Source organism: Mastomys coucha, unplaced genomic scaffold (genome assembly GCF_008632895.1).
Source record: "Mastomys coucha isolate ucsf_1 unplaced genomic scaffold, UCSF_Mcou_1 pScaffold7, whole genome shotgun sequence".
NCBI classification, from domain to species: Eukaryota; Metazoa; Chordata; class Mammalia; order Rodentia; family Muridae; genus Mastomys; species Mastomys coucha.
Window position 1 is genome coordinate 68,767,815 of NW_022196913.1, and position 15,983 is coordinate 68,783,797.

Consider the following 15,983-nt stretch of genomic DNA (forward strand, 5'->3'; position numbering starts at 1 on the left):
ACACAGAATCATTATACAACACCTTCCTTGCCTTGGAGATGTGACAGTTGTGAGGCTACATACACATACATACACACATCCCACCCTGCCCATAGACATCACAAAACACCTTGCACTCATTTAGAGCCTTCAGTTCTTTGTTTTAACTTCTTACTTGATATTGCAGTTTCCTGGTATAAAAAAAGTATAAACAGAGATAAGAACATATACATTTACGTACATAATTCATATGTTGTACATACATGTATATGTAAAACCAAACTCTGTATAGCTACATTCATGCATATGAATTTTGAATGTGTGCATGCACCAGTGCTCAGGCACACGTGTGCACGCACGCACGCACACACACACACACACACACACACACACACACACGCGCACACACACTCATATACATGCATCTATAAATGATTCCAGAATAACTAGATTGAACAGAAACTAGCAAAGAGAGGGCTGGGCAAGTTGTCACTTCTATCCAGAAGCAGCATATAATTTTTCTCTTTTGTTTGTTCTTTGTTTATGTAGATGAGGCTTACTTCAGACTCATAGAGATCTACCTATCTCTGCCTCTGCCTCCTAGTGTTGGGATTAAATGCATGTGCCACTATGCCCATCCTCTTCCTTTAGAGCTGTATTGTTTTTATGTATACGAAGTGTTTGCACATGTGTGTGTGCACCACATACATGTAGAGCTCACAGTGACTAGAAGAGGGTGTCAGATCCCCTGAAACCAGAGTTCCGGATGGTTACTAACCACTTGGCCAGGACTGGTCACCAAACCTAGATTCTCTGCAAGATCTGTAACTGATCTTAATGGCTGAGTCATCCCCCAGCCCCATGGGAAGCAGCCCTGAGCCATCACCCAGCCTCATGGGGCCTAGCCATTCCCCAGCCCCATGGAAAGCAACCCTGAGCCATCCCCAGCCTCACGGGAAGCAGCAAGTCTTTAGAGGGACTATAGTCAGGTTTTCAGGTGAAGAGAAACTGTAGGAAGGTAGATTGAATCTGGTAGGCAGGACTGAGCTTTTGAAGAGCCCCAGTTCCCAAACAGATGTAACTTCTTTTTCTAGATTTTCATGCTCCCTGCCCTATCAGCCCACAGTGCTGTGGGGCCACAGGCTTGTCAATCAGCTTGTCTTAACCTGCACTAACCAGCTTCCCTTGGCTACCGCTATCAGTCCAAAATGGGAGGGGGATTTCCGTTTTCCTTCCCCTTTCTGCACTGTAACTTTTAGGAAGGTCAAAGTTCCCCTCTTGAAGATGATAATCGTGGGGGTGGGAATTCCACTGGAAGCATGAGGTGATGGTGGAAGTGCTGGCTCGGGGCCAATCTCTATGTGCAGCCGTGAGAGTTCACACAGAAAGGACTCTTTCTTTGCTTATTCTTTTGTCCCCATCGGTCCAGCATGGAACCAGATATGTTTAGTTGGAAAAACAGTGAATGAGCCCAAAACATTCAACTTTTCCTTATAAAAGTTATGAATTGGATTTTAGATTTAGATGGCCACTTCCAAACAGAGTGGTTGCTATCCCCAAGTTCCTCGGTCTGAGAGACTGTATAACCACCAGGTTAGTTGGTTATTTTCCCCTCTGATTCTTCGTATTCAGCTATTGTAATAAAATCAGCTATGTACCCTGATTGACAAGGGCAAACCTAGCCTGAGAAGAGAGGCAGCGTGGAGTGTTTCATCTGGGTTCTGGTATTAAGGGTGAAACGATTTTCTTTTTGAGGTAATGAGCCTCTTCATAAAATATTTGCCCAATGACTACTTCCTACCTATAAAGTGGGTATCGTAGGGAGACGAGGAAGTTATTCACACATGCATTTATGGAGGAAAGATATTTTAAATATGCCTCAACCAATAATAATGTAAAAATACCCAGGAGCCCTGTGATGTGGAGCCAGAAAGAGTCTATGAGGTGAGGTGATGTCTGCCCCAGTCCCCTGTGTCACATGCAGAAATGTTTCAAATATAAAATAAACTAATAACTGAGACGCTGGAAGGAAGGAGGGTCTTTGCCCTTAGCTACTTTAAAGGGGCACAAACTGTATTTAAGTGAGAAAAAGCATTAGCATTTTAAGGAAAGGGAGATTTGAAGTGCTGTAGGGATTGCTCTGGTGTTTTGTTGTTGTTTCTTAGGACAGGGTCTCAGACAGTTCAGGTTGGTCTCAAACTTTCTCTGTAGCCAAGGATGACCTGGAACTCCTGCCTCAATCTCTCAAGAACTGGCATTATAGGCTTGTCACAATGTCTGGCTTAAATTGGCTTAAATCCTAACATTTCATAACTAATAGGAAAATCAAGGATTTTGCAATCTACATCACCTAACCCAAGGGTTCCTTTTCACATTCTCAAGAAGTTCTTTGCTTCTTGAGAAAGCTCGAGCCCTGTACTCCTGACAGGCTGGACACCAGGCTGCATTCCAGTCTCGCTCTCTGAGTAGGGACTGAAACCCCACAACCAGAATGGAAGAGACCCTATTTCCTGCACAAAACTTTGGGAAGTTTTTAAACATGGGATCCACATAGATAGACCACCTCAGGCCATAGACTTGCCAATACGACATGCTTCGCAGTTCACAATAGGTTCTCTGGAACTCAGAAAGCATTCTCTGTCTTCTATCCTTAGACCACAATGAGGTGGTTTTTTTTTTTTTTTTTTTTTTTTTTTTTTTTTTTTTTTTTTTTTTTTTTTTGATAGTGTTAAGCATCTCTCACCTCTCAGGAGCTTACCTTGGAAAACTAGGTGTAGATAATCGGGGTCATCCACAGGCCACAGTTTTTCAGTTTCTTGTCTTACACCCACAAAGAATAAAGAAGGAGGTCAAGGGGTAGAAGGAATTTTTAGGGAGGAATACCTCCATGCTCTTCTGCCTAGTGATCTTTTACAGGTCTTATGGTGGTTGTTGGCTAAGGCATCTTTATTGAGACTGGTTACTTTTGAGCTCAGGGGGCCCTGAGCCAGTAAGGAGCCCTCATGCTGGTTCTACATGTGTTCTCTCTGCCCACAGAGAAGTGTTCCATTCAAGAGAGTGGTTGCTACAAGAAAGGTCCCAGTGGAGAAGAGAGAAAGAGTGTCTCTTACCCAGAGGATGGGAAGAGTGTCTCTTACCCAGAGGATGGAGGTAAGAGAAGGAAATAGAGGCTGTCTACAGTAACTATAGACAATACAAAAACAAAGGCTGATCCAAACTCTAAGAAAACCCAACAACCTTCTAAGAAGAGAAAAACTTATTTGGAAAGAACCACCTGAGGACAAAGGGTTTATCTTGGCTTGTGCTTTCAGAGTTTTGGGGGCAGGCATGTCTGGCTTCTTCTATCGCTTTGAGGTCTGAGACAAGGCAGAAACATGATTGTGCATGTTGAAGCAAGATGATTGTGGCAGTAGAAGGCTGCCCATCTCATGGTGGCCAGGATACTTAGTAGGGTGATAGAAAGAAAAACTCTTGAGTAGGAGTTGGAGAGATGCCCCAACAGTTGAGAACATGTATCATTCTTGCTGATGACCAAGTTAGCAGTACCCACATAGAGATCTCACAATCTTGCATCTCCAACTACAGGGAATCTCCAACTACAGGAGGCCTTTAGCCTCCAAGGGTAATCCGCAATCATGTACCCATACACACACTCACAAACACACATAATTACAAATAATTCAAATAAACATTTTAAAAGGCGGTGAATAATATATACCCTTCAAAGGCATTACCTCAGTGACCCATATCCTCCCACTTACACACTCCAGTTCCTGAGAGCCCAGTGTCAGCTACAAGCTCATCAATGCCTTAATCTAGGAATGTCTTCATAATCAAATCATCTCTTAACAGAGCCACCAGCTGGAGACCAAGCCTTTAACATAAGCTTTTGGGGGACATTTTCTATCTAGAACATATATTCTATCTAGAACATATATATTCAGTCATAAAAATACAAAAATTGATCATTACTTTAATTACAAATCATGATGTGCCTATAGGACCAGAGTGGAGAGGAGACACTTAACCAAGTTACGGCCAGTGAAATCTGAGCCTAAGTTGTTGCTAAGGTTTATGGGAAAGATCCTTAAAAGGTTAAAAACACTCTGGGCATTCCCCCTTCCCTTTCTCCTGCCTCCTCCTCGCCAGATGGGAAGACTCCAGGATTTTTATGATGAGTTTGTAATTGTTTGGATCCAAGCTCCTTCTATCTTTCTGTTCTTACATCTGGTTTCCCTTATTCAGGAGATAAACAAATCTTTATCTTGTTTAAGTGATTTTTACTGGGTCTCTGTACTGGCAGCTGAGTATAGCTTCTCTCTGATACAAGACATACAGCAAAGTGTTTGGAGGCACAGAGCTGACTGTGGAATCCCAGGCTTCTCCAGCTGTGTTAGATAACTCATAATGAGTTCTGCTTGTTGTGTGTACATGCATGTGTGTGTGTATGTATGTATGTATGTATGTATGTGTGTGTGTGTCTCCTTGTGTGTATGTGTGTCTCTGTGTGTGTGTCTCTGTGTGTGTGTGTGTCTCTGTGTGTATGTGTGTCTGTGTGTGTGTGTGTGTGTGTGTGTGTATGGCACAGGATGGAGTGTGGCACACTCTGCTGCTATATGAAAACCCATGTTGAGGGGTGATGAGAGAACATATGGGGATGGCCAGGAAAGTTCAAGGGTTGATTTTTTACATGAGTGGTTTTGCTTGATCCCTCATAGGATTTGTGTGACTAGCCACTGATTTTAAGAACAGTTTGAATTCCAGAATCCCTCGTCAGAGCAGAGGCTGCCTGCTGCTCGTCTCTCCTCCTGCCCTGCTCACTCCCTCTTTCTGAGCAGTCAACTTCCTTAGTCCACAACACCAGCAGGGAAGTCACATGGGGGTTTTGATTGTTCAAGTTGTGCACTGGCATTTTGTAAAATCCTGATTGGGCTACCTTTCTCTGAACCTCAGAAAGCCCGCTTTGGTATCTTTGCAAAGGTACCTGACAAGTGCAAGGCCCTGAGTTTGATCCCTGCACCAATCAATCAATCAGAAGCATCAGTGTCCTGGGGGGGGGGGGGGTGCATCTAAAAATGGGGCCTCTCTGTAATTGTCCTACACCCATGAATACAGGCTGTCTTTGTATCCCTCATTGAAACGGCACTGAAGGTGGGATGTTGTTTAGAGGGGACATAATCTTGGAAGTTATAGCTCTCTGCAGTTCAGATGTCTCCAAAGGGGAGAGAGATGAAAGACATCTGCCAGTAGCATCCCCGGTAGCTTTCATCACAGAGTCTAAATAGCTTATCTCAGCATCTGCCTTGTCCAACACACTATCTCAAGTGCCTGCAACAATGGCTAGTCAGAGGTATTTGGTGTATGTGTACATGTGCATGCCTTAAATACTATTACTGTGATGAAACCCTATGACCAAGGCAACTTATAGAAGAAAGTGTTTGATTGGAGACTAGCTTTGTTTCATAAGGTTAGTCCGTGATCATCGTATCAGGAAATGTGGCAGAACACAGGCAGGATGACACTAGAGAAGTAGCTGAGAATTCACATCATGTCCACAAGTTGTAGGCCAAGAGAAAGACAGACACTGGACCTGGTATGGGCTTATGAAATCTCAAAGCCTACCTCCCAGCAACACACCTCCTCCAACAAGTCCATATCTCCTGTTTCTTCCCAAACAGGTCCACTAATTAAGGACCAGACATTCAAATGTGGCCTCTGGGGGCATTTTTATTCAGAGCACACAATTCATCTAGGATGTATCCACATGGGGGGTGGGCTGTGTATGAAGACCAGAGGTCAACCTTGCCTACTGTCTTCAGAAGCCATTCACCTTCTTTTTGTTTTTTAACTCTCCATATGTGTGTGGGTATTTCTGTGTGTAAATGAAGGAACGTACATGCCACAATGTGCATGCCATAGTCAGAGAGACAACTTGAGCATCTCTCATGGCCTTCCACTTTGTTTTGAGGCATGTTCCCTTGCTGTTTGTTATCACAGTCACAAGGCTAACTGACCCAAGAGCCGCAAGCAATCCCCTAGCTTTACCTCCCACTTCTCCTTAGAGCCCTGGGATTGTAGATTTACACTAGTGTTGTGTGCCCTTCAGTGCGTTTCAGAGATTTGAACTTGGGTCCCATGCTTGTACAGCAAGCACTTTACTGATTGAGTCATCTCCCCAGCCCCTGCTTAATGTGTTTTTGACAGGAAGATGAACAACCTCTTACATTGCATACCACAGTTGCAATCTTATATTTTAACCTACAAAGGACATGTTATCTCCATGATCTTGGAGCACATAAACAGAAAGAAAACAGATATTCACTGCTCCAAATGACCTAACGCTAAATACAGAGAGGCCAAAAGACCTCTGCACAGTCCATTTACCCAGGGGTGCTATTTGCCAACAAAGGGATCCTTCTGTACATGGAGCCATCCTCTTCCAGGTATCTACTATGCCCTTGGCTATGGGCCTGCCCATGCAGAATGCAGCATAAACATGCTTCTATTCAAGGTATACTCTCGCTAGGCCTTCTTCACTTAGCCATGCCAGCCTCTCAATTTGGCATCTCTATCTTCCAGAGAGTGATCTAGGCTCTTCATCCCGCACAGGTGACTCGTCAGAACCTAAACCAAGCCTTCTTCAGTTATTTGTGTTTCGATGCACAGATGTTAACATTTATTCAGATGACAATTCCCTTTAAGCTGGACAAAGTCTACAGTGTTGTTCTAGTTTCATTTCTGTTGCATCATAAAATACACTGACACAAAAAGCATCCTAAGAAAAGAAAGGGGTTTGTTTCAGCTCACAAGTCCATTGGTGTGGGTAAGTCAAGGCAGGAACCTCAAACAGCTAGGCCCACCACACCACAGTGAAAGGAGTGTGTTCAGGCTTACTCACTTGCTGGCACTAAGTTCTGTTTCTTTATTCTTGTACAGTTCAGTGCCCCTTGCCAAGGGTATGGTGCCACTCGCAGCCGGCTGAGTCTTCCCACTTCAATTAACCTTACTAAGACGTGGAAACATCTTCCACAGAGATAGCCACAGGTATGCCAGGTAAACAATCCTCACTGACACTCTCTTCCCAGACAGTTCTATGCTAAGCAAAGTTGACCATTAAAAGTGTTTTAATGATCATCACAAGTGTTAAAGTCTAGATTTTGAAGTGTGTCTTAAGAAATTAAAGTTAAAAGAGATGGTCAGAAAGTGTCTCAGAAGTGTGAAGTCTGTGAATACACACAAGCATCCTGTAGGATCTACAGCCTGCAAATACCAGGACCCCACAGAAGATCCCAGGCAGCCATGTATGCAGCACTCCTGGGTATAGCATGCTTTCATATGTTTACTAAGTCTCTGGATCCCTCCCTTAACACATGTCAAGATGGGTACAGCTATTTGATATGTTCTGGGCAATGAAATGAGAATAGTTTTTGCAGGTATTAAAACTGAATACTACAAGCCAATTCTCTGCTTGCATGTGGAGTGTGTGCATGCATGTGTGGTGTCTGTGTGTGTGTGTGTGTGTATGTATGTGTGTGTACGTGGTGTGTGAGGTGTGTGTGTATGTGTGTATATGTGTGTGTACATGTGTGTGGTGTCTGTGTATGTGTATGTGTGTGTATGTGTGTATACGTGTATGTGTGTGTACGTGTGTGTGTATGAGTTGTGTGTGTGTATGAGGTGTGTGTATGTGTGTTTGTGTGTGTAGATGATACACAAGGCACATGTGTGCAAATCAGTTCTCTCCTTCCACCACATGGGTCCAGGGAATAGAAATCAGGCTTGGCAGCAGGCATTTCCTTTACTGCCTGACGTCTTACTGATGTCACAGTGTTTCACCTTAGTAGATCTGGAAGGACCCCTTAGCACTGCTTCCCATGTGCAGCCCACACGGTTCATTCTCTTCCCCAGTGGCCTCGCTCTCTCCCTCAACCTTCCCAGCCGCTGTCTCTGCTCATCTAAGAGACTCCAGCTTTCGGCAGCCTGTCAGTCTTCCATGACTATGGCCCTGGTTATGACTGCTCAGAGACTAAGCTCTCCCATCAGTACTGCTTCAGAACACAATCCAAGCTGCTCCTTTGAGCAACTCTCCACCCACTTCTCCCTACCTGATCTCACACCCTCCTCCCTGCCCCTCATCTATCTCAGAGATAATTTATTCCCCCAGGGCAGAAGGAAAAAGTTGGGTCTGCCTTGCTTTAAGATTCGTGGTTTTGGCAAGATCATTTTTCCCCCAGTTTCCTAGTTTCAGTGAATGGCTCTCACCGCCTTTAAAATGTGACTCAAAACTCACCTCCTGCAAGGAACATTTCAGGATTGGTTGCACATGAATTGTTGCATTTGCTGCTGTGGCCCCCTGGAACTCAGCTATTCAAGAGACTATGTAAACGTCCCCTTGTGGCTGGGTTCTTTTGTTGCTGTGTTCTTTGGGTTTCTATGCGGCCTTTTCAGATAGATTTTACACGTGGGATTAGGGGGAAGCGCTCAGTGCTGACATACTGAGAAATATTAAAATAGCTTACCCTAGGAACAATAACAAGGTCACTGCCTTGGAACCTTCTGAGGCCAAAATTTCCGTTTCTTCAGGGGTTTGACAAATACACAGATCTCTATATCACAGGCTCCAACAAGCATTGAGAACTAGCTTAGGTGACAGATTTTCTTTTCTGGTGGCATGTTTATTGTAATCCAGTATAATGACCATGTGTATTTGTGGGGTATGGCACAGTGTTTCAGCATTGTGCCAGCTCTCTCATCTCTTTATTACTTCTTCATGTTTTGATATTTTCAGCTCCTCTCTCCTAGTTCTTCATGAAGTACGTAGAAGGTTGAGGGCTGGAGACTGGGCTCCGTGGTTAAAGTACTCACTGTACAAGCATGAGGACCAGAGTTTAGATGTTAGAACCCATGTAAACGCTAGGTGCATGTGCAGCCCTGGCTAGTGAGTCTGGATCTGCTGAGAGAGCTTGCCTCAGTGAATAAGGCAGAAGACAGCTAACATTAAGGATATTTGAAAAGCCATGTGAAAACCTACAATGTTATAAACTTCATATACATGTGAGTTTAATTGGAGTTATCCTACACCAGAGATAATGCTCCTCCAAGAAGCCATAGGTTGCCAAATACAAACCTCAATGACAAGTGTGCAACGCCTTCCCTGATGAGTTGTTGGTCGGGATGTCCTGGAGGCCTGTAGAGTAATATTATTACTACTGTTCTTGTTTACTCACCAGAACTTGATGGTAAGAACCCATTGCTGAAGATATCACAAACGTGGTCACCGGGCATGGAGAGATCAAACTGGTACTGACCAAAAAGCATCCTCCATTCTGGTAGCTTTCCTAGTGTGGGAGGTACTGTGTGGGCAACCGTCTAGTGGTTCATCCATCTGTGATGTGAACCCATGAACTATAATCATGGCTCTGAGTGCAGCACTGCCCTGGATGTCATGCAGGTGATTAACTGCCTTCTATGTGGATTTAAGGTGTGCTATACAGGAATAAATACATACCTGGTACTGTGAATCTGGTCAAGGAACCCATGGCTTGGAGAGCTCATAGGCCTCAGGAGTGAAGCTTCTACTATATTTTGCTAAGTGAGCATCTGATCGAGAAGGGGTGTGTGTGTGTGTGTGTGTGTGTGTGTGCATGCGTGTGCGTGTGTGTGTGTGTGTGTGTGTGTGTGTGTAGTGGATGGTAGTTAAGGCAGAAAGTCACAAATGAGAAGGTGGAGGCCACACAGAGCATGTTGGTAAAGGATTAGACCTGCTGCTGCCAGTGGCCTGGGCTGCTCTGGGAGCCAGGCACGCTTCCTTCCCATGTCCCATGGCTTCCCCTCCTCTCCCTCCCCATTTATAGAGCCATTCTCCTTTGCATTTCTGTTACCATCCTGTCACCTTTTCACACTGAGCAACGCCTCTCTTCTTTGCCTATTCCCACCATTATGCCGTCCACAATGAGATATTTGAAAACAAAAACAAAACAAAACCAGGTGCTTCAGTCTATCCCATTTTAAAGAAAACATTTAAAACTACAAACTGATGGCAAAGGCCCATTCCACCCTGAGTGCATATGTCAAAGCATCATATGCTCCATAAATATATACACTAAAAAATGTGCACACATTCACTGAGGAGAGCTAAAAGCTATGAAGTAGGTCACTTAGGGTTAGGTTACTGAACTGAGAAAATGACACTCTGCTGCCAGTTTGTCTGCTAGCTGCATGATCACGTGGTTCCCTAGTTCACGATGACGTTCACGCTGTTGCCTTTGTTCTTCAGTGTGCTGTCAACTACATCTCTCCTGAACGGGAGAAAAGGAGGGAGAGCTGCCTGAATGAATCAGAGAATGAATGAGTGAATGGAGGAAGAAAGGAGGAAGAAGGGGAGGAGGAGGAGGACAAAGGAAGGAGGGAGGAAAGAGGGAGGAAGGAAGAGGGAAAAGGGAGGGAGGAAGGAAGAAGGAGGAGGAAGGGAGGAAAGAGGGAGGAGGGAAAAGGAAGGAGGGACAAGATAAGAGGGATGGAGCAGAAGGGACCAAGACTGAACAGAATGCTCAGACAATGCAGGAAGGCTGAGATGAGCCTTTACAGATCATTCTGTAGTTTCCTCACTCTTCTCTGCCCTGGGGTCTCATTAGTTCGATTGCCCTTAAATCCCTTTTTGTGGTTAGGTGTCTCCTTTTCCTGAGGCTTCTGCCCACACCCACTTCATGGACCATTTCTAAGACCAGAGTTGCTGACTCTCTGGATCTGTAAGGCAACTGACAAAGGAAAGGAGAACTCATTGGAATGCTTCCCATTTATCCACTATGCGACCTTGGATCCTCTATTAGACTTTCCCTGCTATTTAAAGCATACAGTAGCTGAAATATTAACATATCCCAAGCCTCAACCCAGCATAATGTACTGTAAGTGATAATCATAGCAGCAATACTCATCAGGGTTTACAAGCCAGGTCTAAGAGACATCATGGAATGGAAATCCACAGCCTCCTGTCTATGGAAGCAAACATGAGTCTAAACTCAGTTCTGCTCAGATATTCATAAGCCGTGAGGACAGGCAGCTCGTGTTGAAGTGCAGAAGGGACTCAGTAGGAACAGCAATGACTTAGCCTCCTTGTGCAGAGCCTTACCTCCGTCCCTTCTTGCTGCGCACTGCAGGCTGTTGACTGCAGTGAACTGACTGGGTATGAGGTCACCTGAAAAGCTTCTTGGCCTCTGCTGTAGCTTTGTTTCCTGCAGGGTTGAAATAATTCGAATAGGCAGAAAGTTAAGTAGTAAGAGAGAAGGAAAGAAGGGAGGAAGGGAGGGGGAGTGGAAGAAGGGAGAGGATGAAGGGAGGGGAGGGAGGGAGAGGAGGAAGAGGACGAAGGGAGGGGAGGGAGGGAGAGGAGGAAGAGGACGAAGGGAGGGGAGGGAGGGAGAGGAGGAAGAGGACGAAGGGAGGGGAGGGAGGGAGAGGAGGAAGAGGACGAAGGGAGGGGAGGGAGGGAGAGGAAGAAGAGAAAGGGAGGAGGGAAGGAGTTATAGAGGTAGAAAGAAGTTCGAGGAAAAGGATGAGACTACACTTAGCTGGTTTGGAAACCACTCAGAAATACTTTATTCTGGGTCACACAGGCAGCTCTGTGTTGAGCAGTGAAGGTCCTGGTAGCCGATTCGGTTGTAGGGTTGATGGACATGTAATCTGAATTGGAAAACCACTGGCAGCCACTCAACCTAACAGGGCATCTCATCCCTGACACCCTCTGCTGCACCACTCATGGTGGAGTGGAATTTCACATCGTTTCCTCTCTCTTGTCTGGTTTTGAGAACAAGATTGAGAATCCCCATCTGGGACCTGTCCTTTCCTGAATACGCATGATAATCTTATTCTTTGATATCACTCCCCTTCCCTGACTCTTCTCTTCCTGACGTTTTAGAACCTTCTCTCTCCTCCAGCTGCCAGTGTCCTCCCTTGGCAGTTTGCTCGGAGCTCAGCACCCGTATTCTCCAGCACCAGCTTTCTAATCATGGAAATAATTGCCTGGTAAAGGAGAACTCTGCTAGATGCCGTGAGTCTGGAAGGCAATGTCAAGGCGAATGAGTCCTAGCCCATGCGGGGATTTACCTCCACTCAGATGCTGGAGCAGTGCCTGACAAGCCTGCCTCTGGCTCACTAGCTAGACATGTCTCCTCCATTTCTCCTCCCAGATTCCATCAGACACCAAGGCTTTTCTTGGCTAGTACTACCAAGATATTAGCCAGAGCTGTTTCATCTACTAGGGAGAATACCCAGGGCATCCCTGACTGTAAGTATCTGCGAAAAAATCCAAAAATGTGACTTTACTGCCCTTTTATGCCCTTAAAGTTCACCAGACATGACTGATAGGGTCTGCCATGGCCAGTAGCATAGACAAGCCCTTCGTCTGGCTCTGAGCTCAGACCTCTTAGGCTCAAGTCCAAGTTCATGCATGCTGACCTACAAGGTTACTAGAAAGTTCCTTGAGCCTCTTTTTATTCACAGGTTGGCCATGAGAAGCCTGTGTATAGGCATAGAGCAGGTGATTTAATTTGGCTGTTTGTCATTGGTGCCTCCATCACTCTGGGATCATGTTATAAACTGAGTTAAAGGAACAGAAATTAAGTTGCACATTAGTCCAGCCAAATATTAGTGATCAAAATAATAGGTTCACTTTTATAAAGTAGAGGCCATAGCCACATTCCAGGCACTGTGACAAGCCCAGTGGGTGTCAATGTTAATTAATGTTTTCAACAATGTTTCCAGGTAGTTTTGCAAGTTATCCCCTTTCTATGTCAAAGAAATAAGAGTCGGAGAGAGTAACAGACAGCCCAGAGACAGTCAGGTACTTCCATTCTTTTTTTTTTTTTTTTTTTTGGTTTTTCGAGACAGGGTTTCTCTGTGTAGCCTTGGCTGTCCTGGAGCTCACTCTGTAGACCAGGCTGGCCTCGAACTCAGAAATCCACCTGCCTCTGCTTCCCAAGTGCTGGGATTAAAGGCGTGTGCCACCACTGCCTGGCCCATTCTTATTTATTAAATCTAGTTTCTCTCTCTTTCTCTCTCTCTCTCTTTCTCTCTCTCTCTCTCTCTCTCTCTCTCTCTCTCTGTGTGTGTGTGTGTGTGTGTGTGTGTGTGAGAGAGAGAGAGAGAGAGAGAGACAGAGACAGACAGAGAGAGACAGACAGAGAGAGACAGAGCAAGCATGCAAGCTAAGGTCAGAACATAACTTGAAGTAGACGGCCCTCCCTCCCATGAGGTCCTAAGGATCAAGCTTGGCTTGCCATGTTTGAAGACAGGCACTTTTTACCCAGTGAGCCATCTCATCACTCATTGCCCCTTTGATTTGTCTTGATTTTTTTGGACGATGTGGTGTCATGTGTAGCCACAGACTGTCCTCAAACTCACTATGTAACCATGAATGACCTTGGACTTGTGATCTTCCTGCCTCTACCTTCCAGTGTTGATATTACAGTTCTCTCTGTGAACTGGGGGTAGAGGGTGGGGCCTATGAACAGTAGATTGTTCTTTAAGCTACCTTGGTCATTTTCTTTTCCACATGGACAAACTGTCTAGAAACAATGAGAATTGTGGATTGCCAGAAACCAACACACGTCCTGCCTGACCCCAGCTCACAAGGTTGAAACTGGACACACGGGCTGCAGGTTCATTCTGTCTGCAGCACATGATTGCAGAGGGAAGAGGTGGTCCAAGCGTGCCTAAAAGGTTTCTAAGAACTTGGATGCCCCCCTACCCCTGGAACTCTCTAGATGTGATTTCCTGGGAATGTCTGCTTTATCTGTAAGCTCAGCCTCCCTATCCAAGGCTAGCTTCAAGCCCTACAGAAATAAATAAATAGCTTTGCTCTCTTGCCCTGTGAACCACTTGGCTGCAGCTGGGAGTCTGTTACTATCTGCTTCAAGTGTTGGTAGGCTGTTTGGTGTTGGCCACACAACCCTGCCCTGGGCCAGTTCTGTTCTTGCTGGGAGGTTGTGCCTGTTGGAAACAGGCCTCTGGACCACACAAGGACTTAATAAACTGTTTACCTCCACGCTGGTGTCCAGGTCACTACGCCCGCTGTGGTCTACCCCACCTTAATGACCGGATCTCGGCAGCTAATACCCCTAATCAGATACCTCCGAGCTGACTGGAGTTTCTCTCTGGGTCTCAGAAGCTCTGTTTTTCCTCCTGTCACCTCCATTCTCCCTCCTTATCCTTCCTAAACTTTCCATCTATCCGGTCTGAAAACGCAAGAATCCAAACGTTGTGTCCTCCAAGTAGTTTTTAGTAATTTCTTTTATTTCAGCATCCACAGTGTTAGGGACTGCATTCTAAGCAGCAACACCTACCTCTGAGTTTCAGCCGTCCTCTCTCAGGTAGGGTCATGATGTTAAGGGTCTATGGACCATCAGCAAAGGAAGTTTGCCACCATTTTCGTTTCTAGGAGATGTTTGTTTATATATAGCCTTGCCACTTGCACACCCTAAGAAACCGCTTCAGAAAACATAGTCTGAGGCCAAGACCCCCGTCAGCAAGGAAGAGGGAATGACCTGTACAGCTTGTCCTCTTGGGAGCAAAAAGCCTCGCTCTAGAGCGATGGGGCCCCTGCACTCTCCCTGCATGCCTCCCTCAGCCATTGCAAGGACGCTGACAGCCATAAAAAATCAGGCCTGTTAACAACAGGGAAGATCACAGGCCTTGATTCCTGTCGAGCTCCTGCAATAACAGCTACCATCTGGCTCCCCATCACAGCCCAAGGCAGGGCCTGATTTATGGGGCAGCTTGGGTCAGGGAGTGGGCCTTGTTCATTGCCCTTTCCCCCACAAACACCCCAGTGGGCCAGGCCTGGGAGAGGGCCACTGCAGGTCATCAATAAATCCTGGGCATAAAACAATGTAGAGGTTTATTAAGAGAGCTGAGATGGAGACGGATGCGAGTTATTCTGGTTACATGCCCAGCTATCTTCCCCCACATAGTTCAAAGTCTATGCACCCTAATGCATTTCAACAGCCAATAAAAGTTACTGCTCTCCCCCCACCCCTCTCTCTCATCCATAGTGCTTATAAATGATGGGGCAGGAGGTGCGAAAGATACATAGCAGCTCTAAAGCAGTGAATTACCTCAGAATAATTAGTCACCAAAGGAAGCCAACTGCAGTAGACACTCACCGAGGCTCCCTTGTGGGGATGGGAATTTTTAAAGTAATCTAAAATCGAAATTTGGATCCACCCACGGGGGATAACAGTGACACTTTCAAATGCTCCTGTGGCTCTGAAGTGCCGCCTTTGCAGAGAAGGCCAGGCGGGATGACCGTGAGGTTTGCTCTGTCCGTAGGCTGGAGAGAGCTCTGTCTCTATCCCCCACAGGAAGCATTCAACCAGAACTCTCAGCTTCTGGCCATTAAGCCCTGGAGGGCTAAAATGGTGTTGGCTGGAGATTAGATTGAATTGTATTGACATAAACTAATGGGATATGATGAAGAAGAGCCTGGCCAGGGTTTAGGAAGATGGCTGCGCTGTGTTATAGATACTAGCTGCATCCATAGGACCCTGGGGTTCTGAGATATTATTCACTCCTGAGCACAGTATTACTAAGGATGATCTGGATCACTCTAAGTGTCTAGGAAAACCCCTTCTATATCTTGTTATCTTCCCCCAAGATGTTGAAAAGGCCCTCAAGAAGTTGTCTCTTGTAGTCAGATGAGGTGGCATACACTTGGGACATAGAAGCTGGAGGATTTTGCATGTTGAAGGCCAGCTGGGATTAGAGAGAGAGAGAGCATCTGTGATAATTTGTATATGCTTGGTCCAGGGAGTGGTACTGTTGGAAGGTGTGGCCTTGTTGGAGTACATGTGGCCTTGTGGGTATGGGCTTTAATACCATTGTCCTAGCCACCTGGGAGCCAGTCTTCTGCTAGTAGCCTTCAGATGAAGATGTAGAACTCTCAGCTTCTCCTGTACCATGCCTGCCTGAATGTTGCCATATTTCTGCCTTGATGATAATGGACTGAACCT

General features: G+C 45.6%; 1 protein-coding gene across 1 annotated transcript in view; it reads left to right on the forward strand.

Moving 5' to 3' along the window:
- The window catches only part of Ercc6l2 (ERCC excision repair 6 like 2), a 202,456-nt gene that overhangs the window by 150,685 nt on the left and 35,788 nt on the right, over positions 1–15,983 (forward strand). Inside the window, exon 19 of the mRNA XM_031359706.1 lies at positions 3,016–3,129. Coding sequence (XP_031215566.1) covers positions 3,016–3,129 — 114 coding nt within the window. The remainder of the gene's footprint in view (positions 1–3,015; positions 3,130–15,983) is intronic.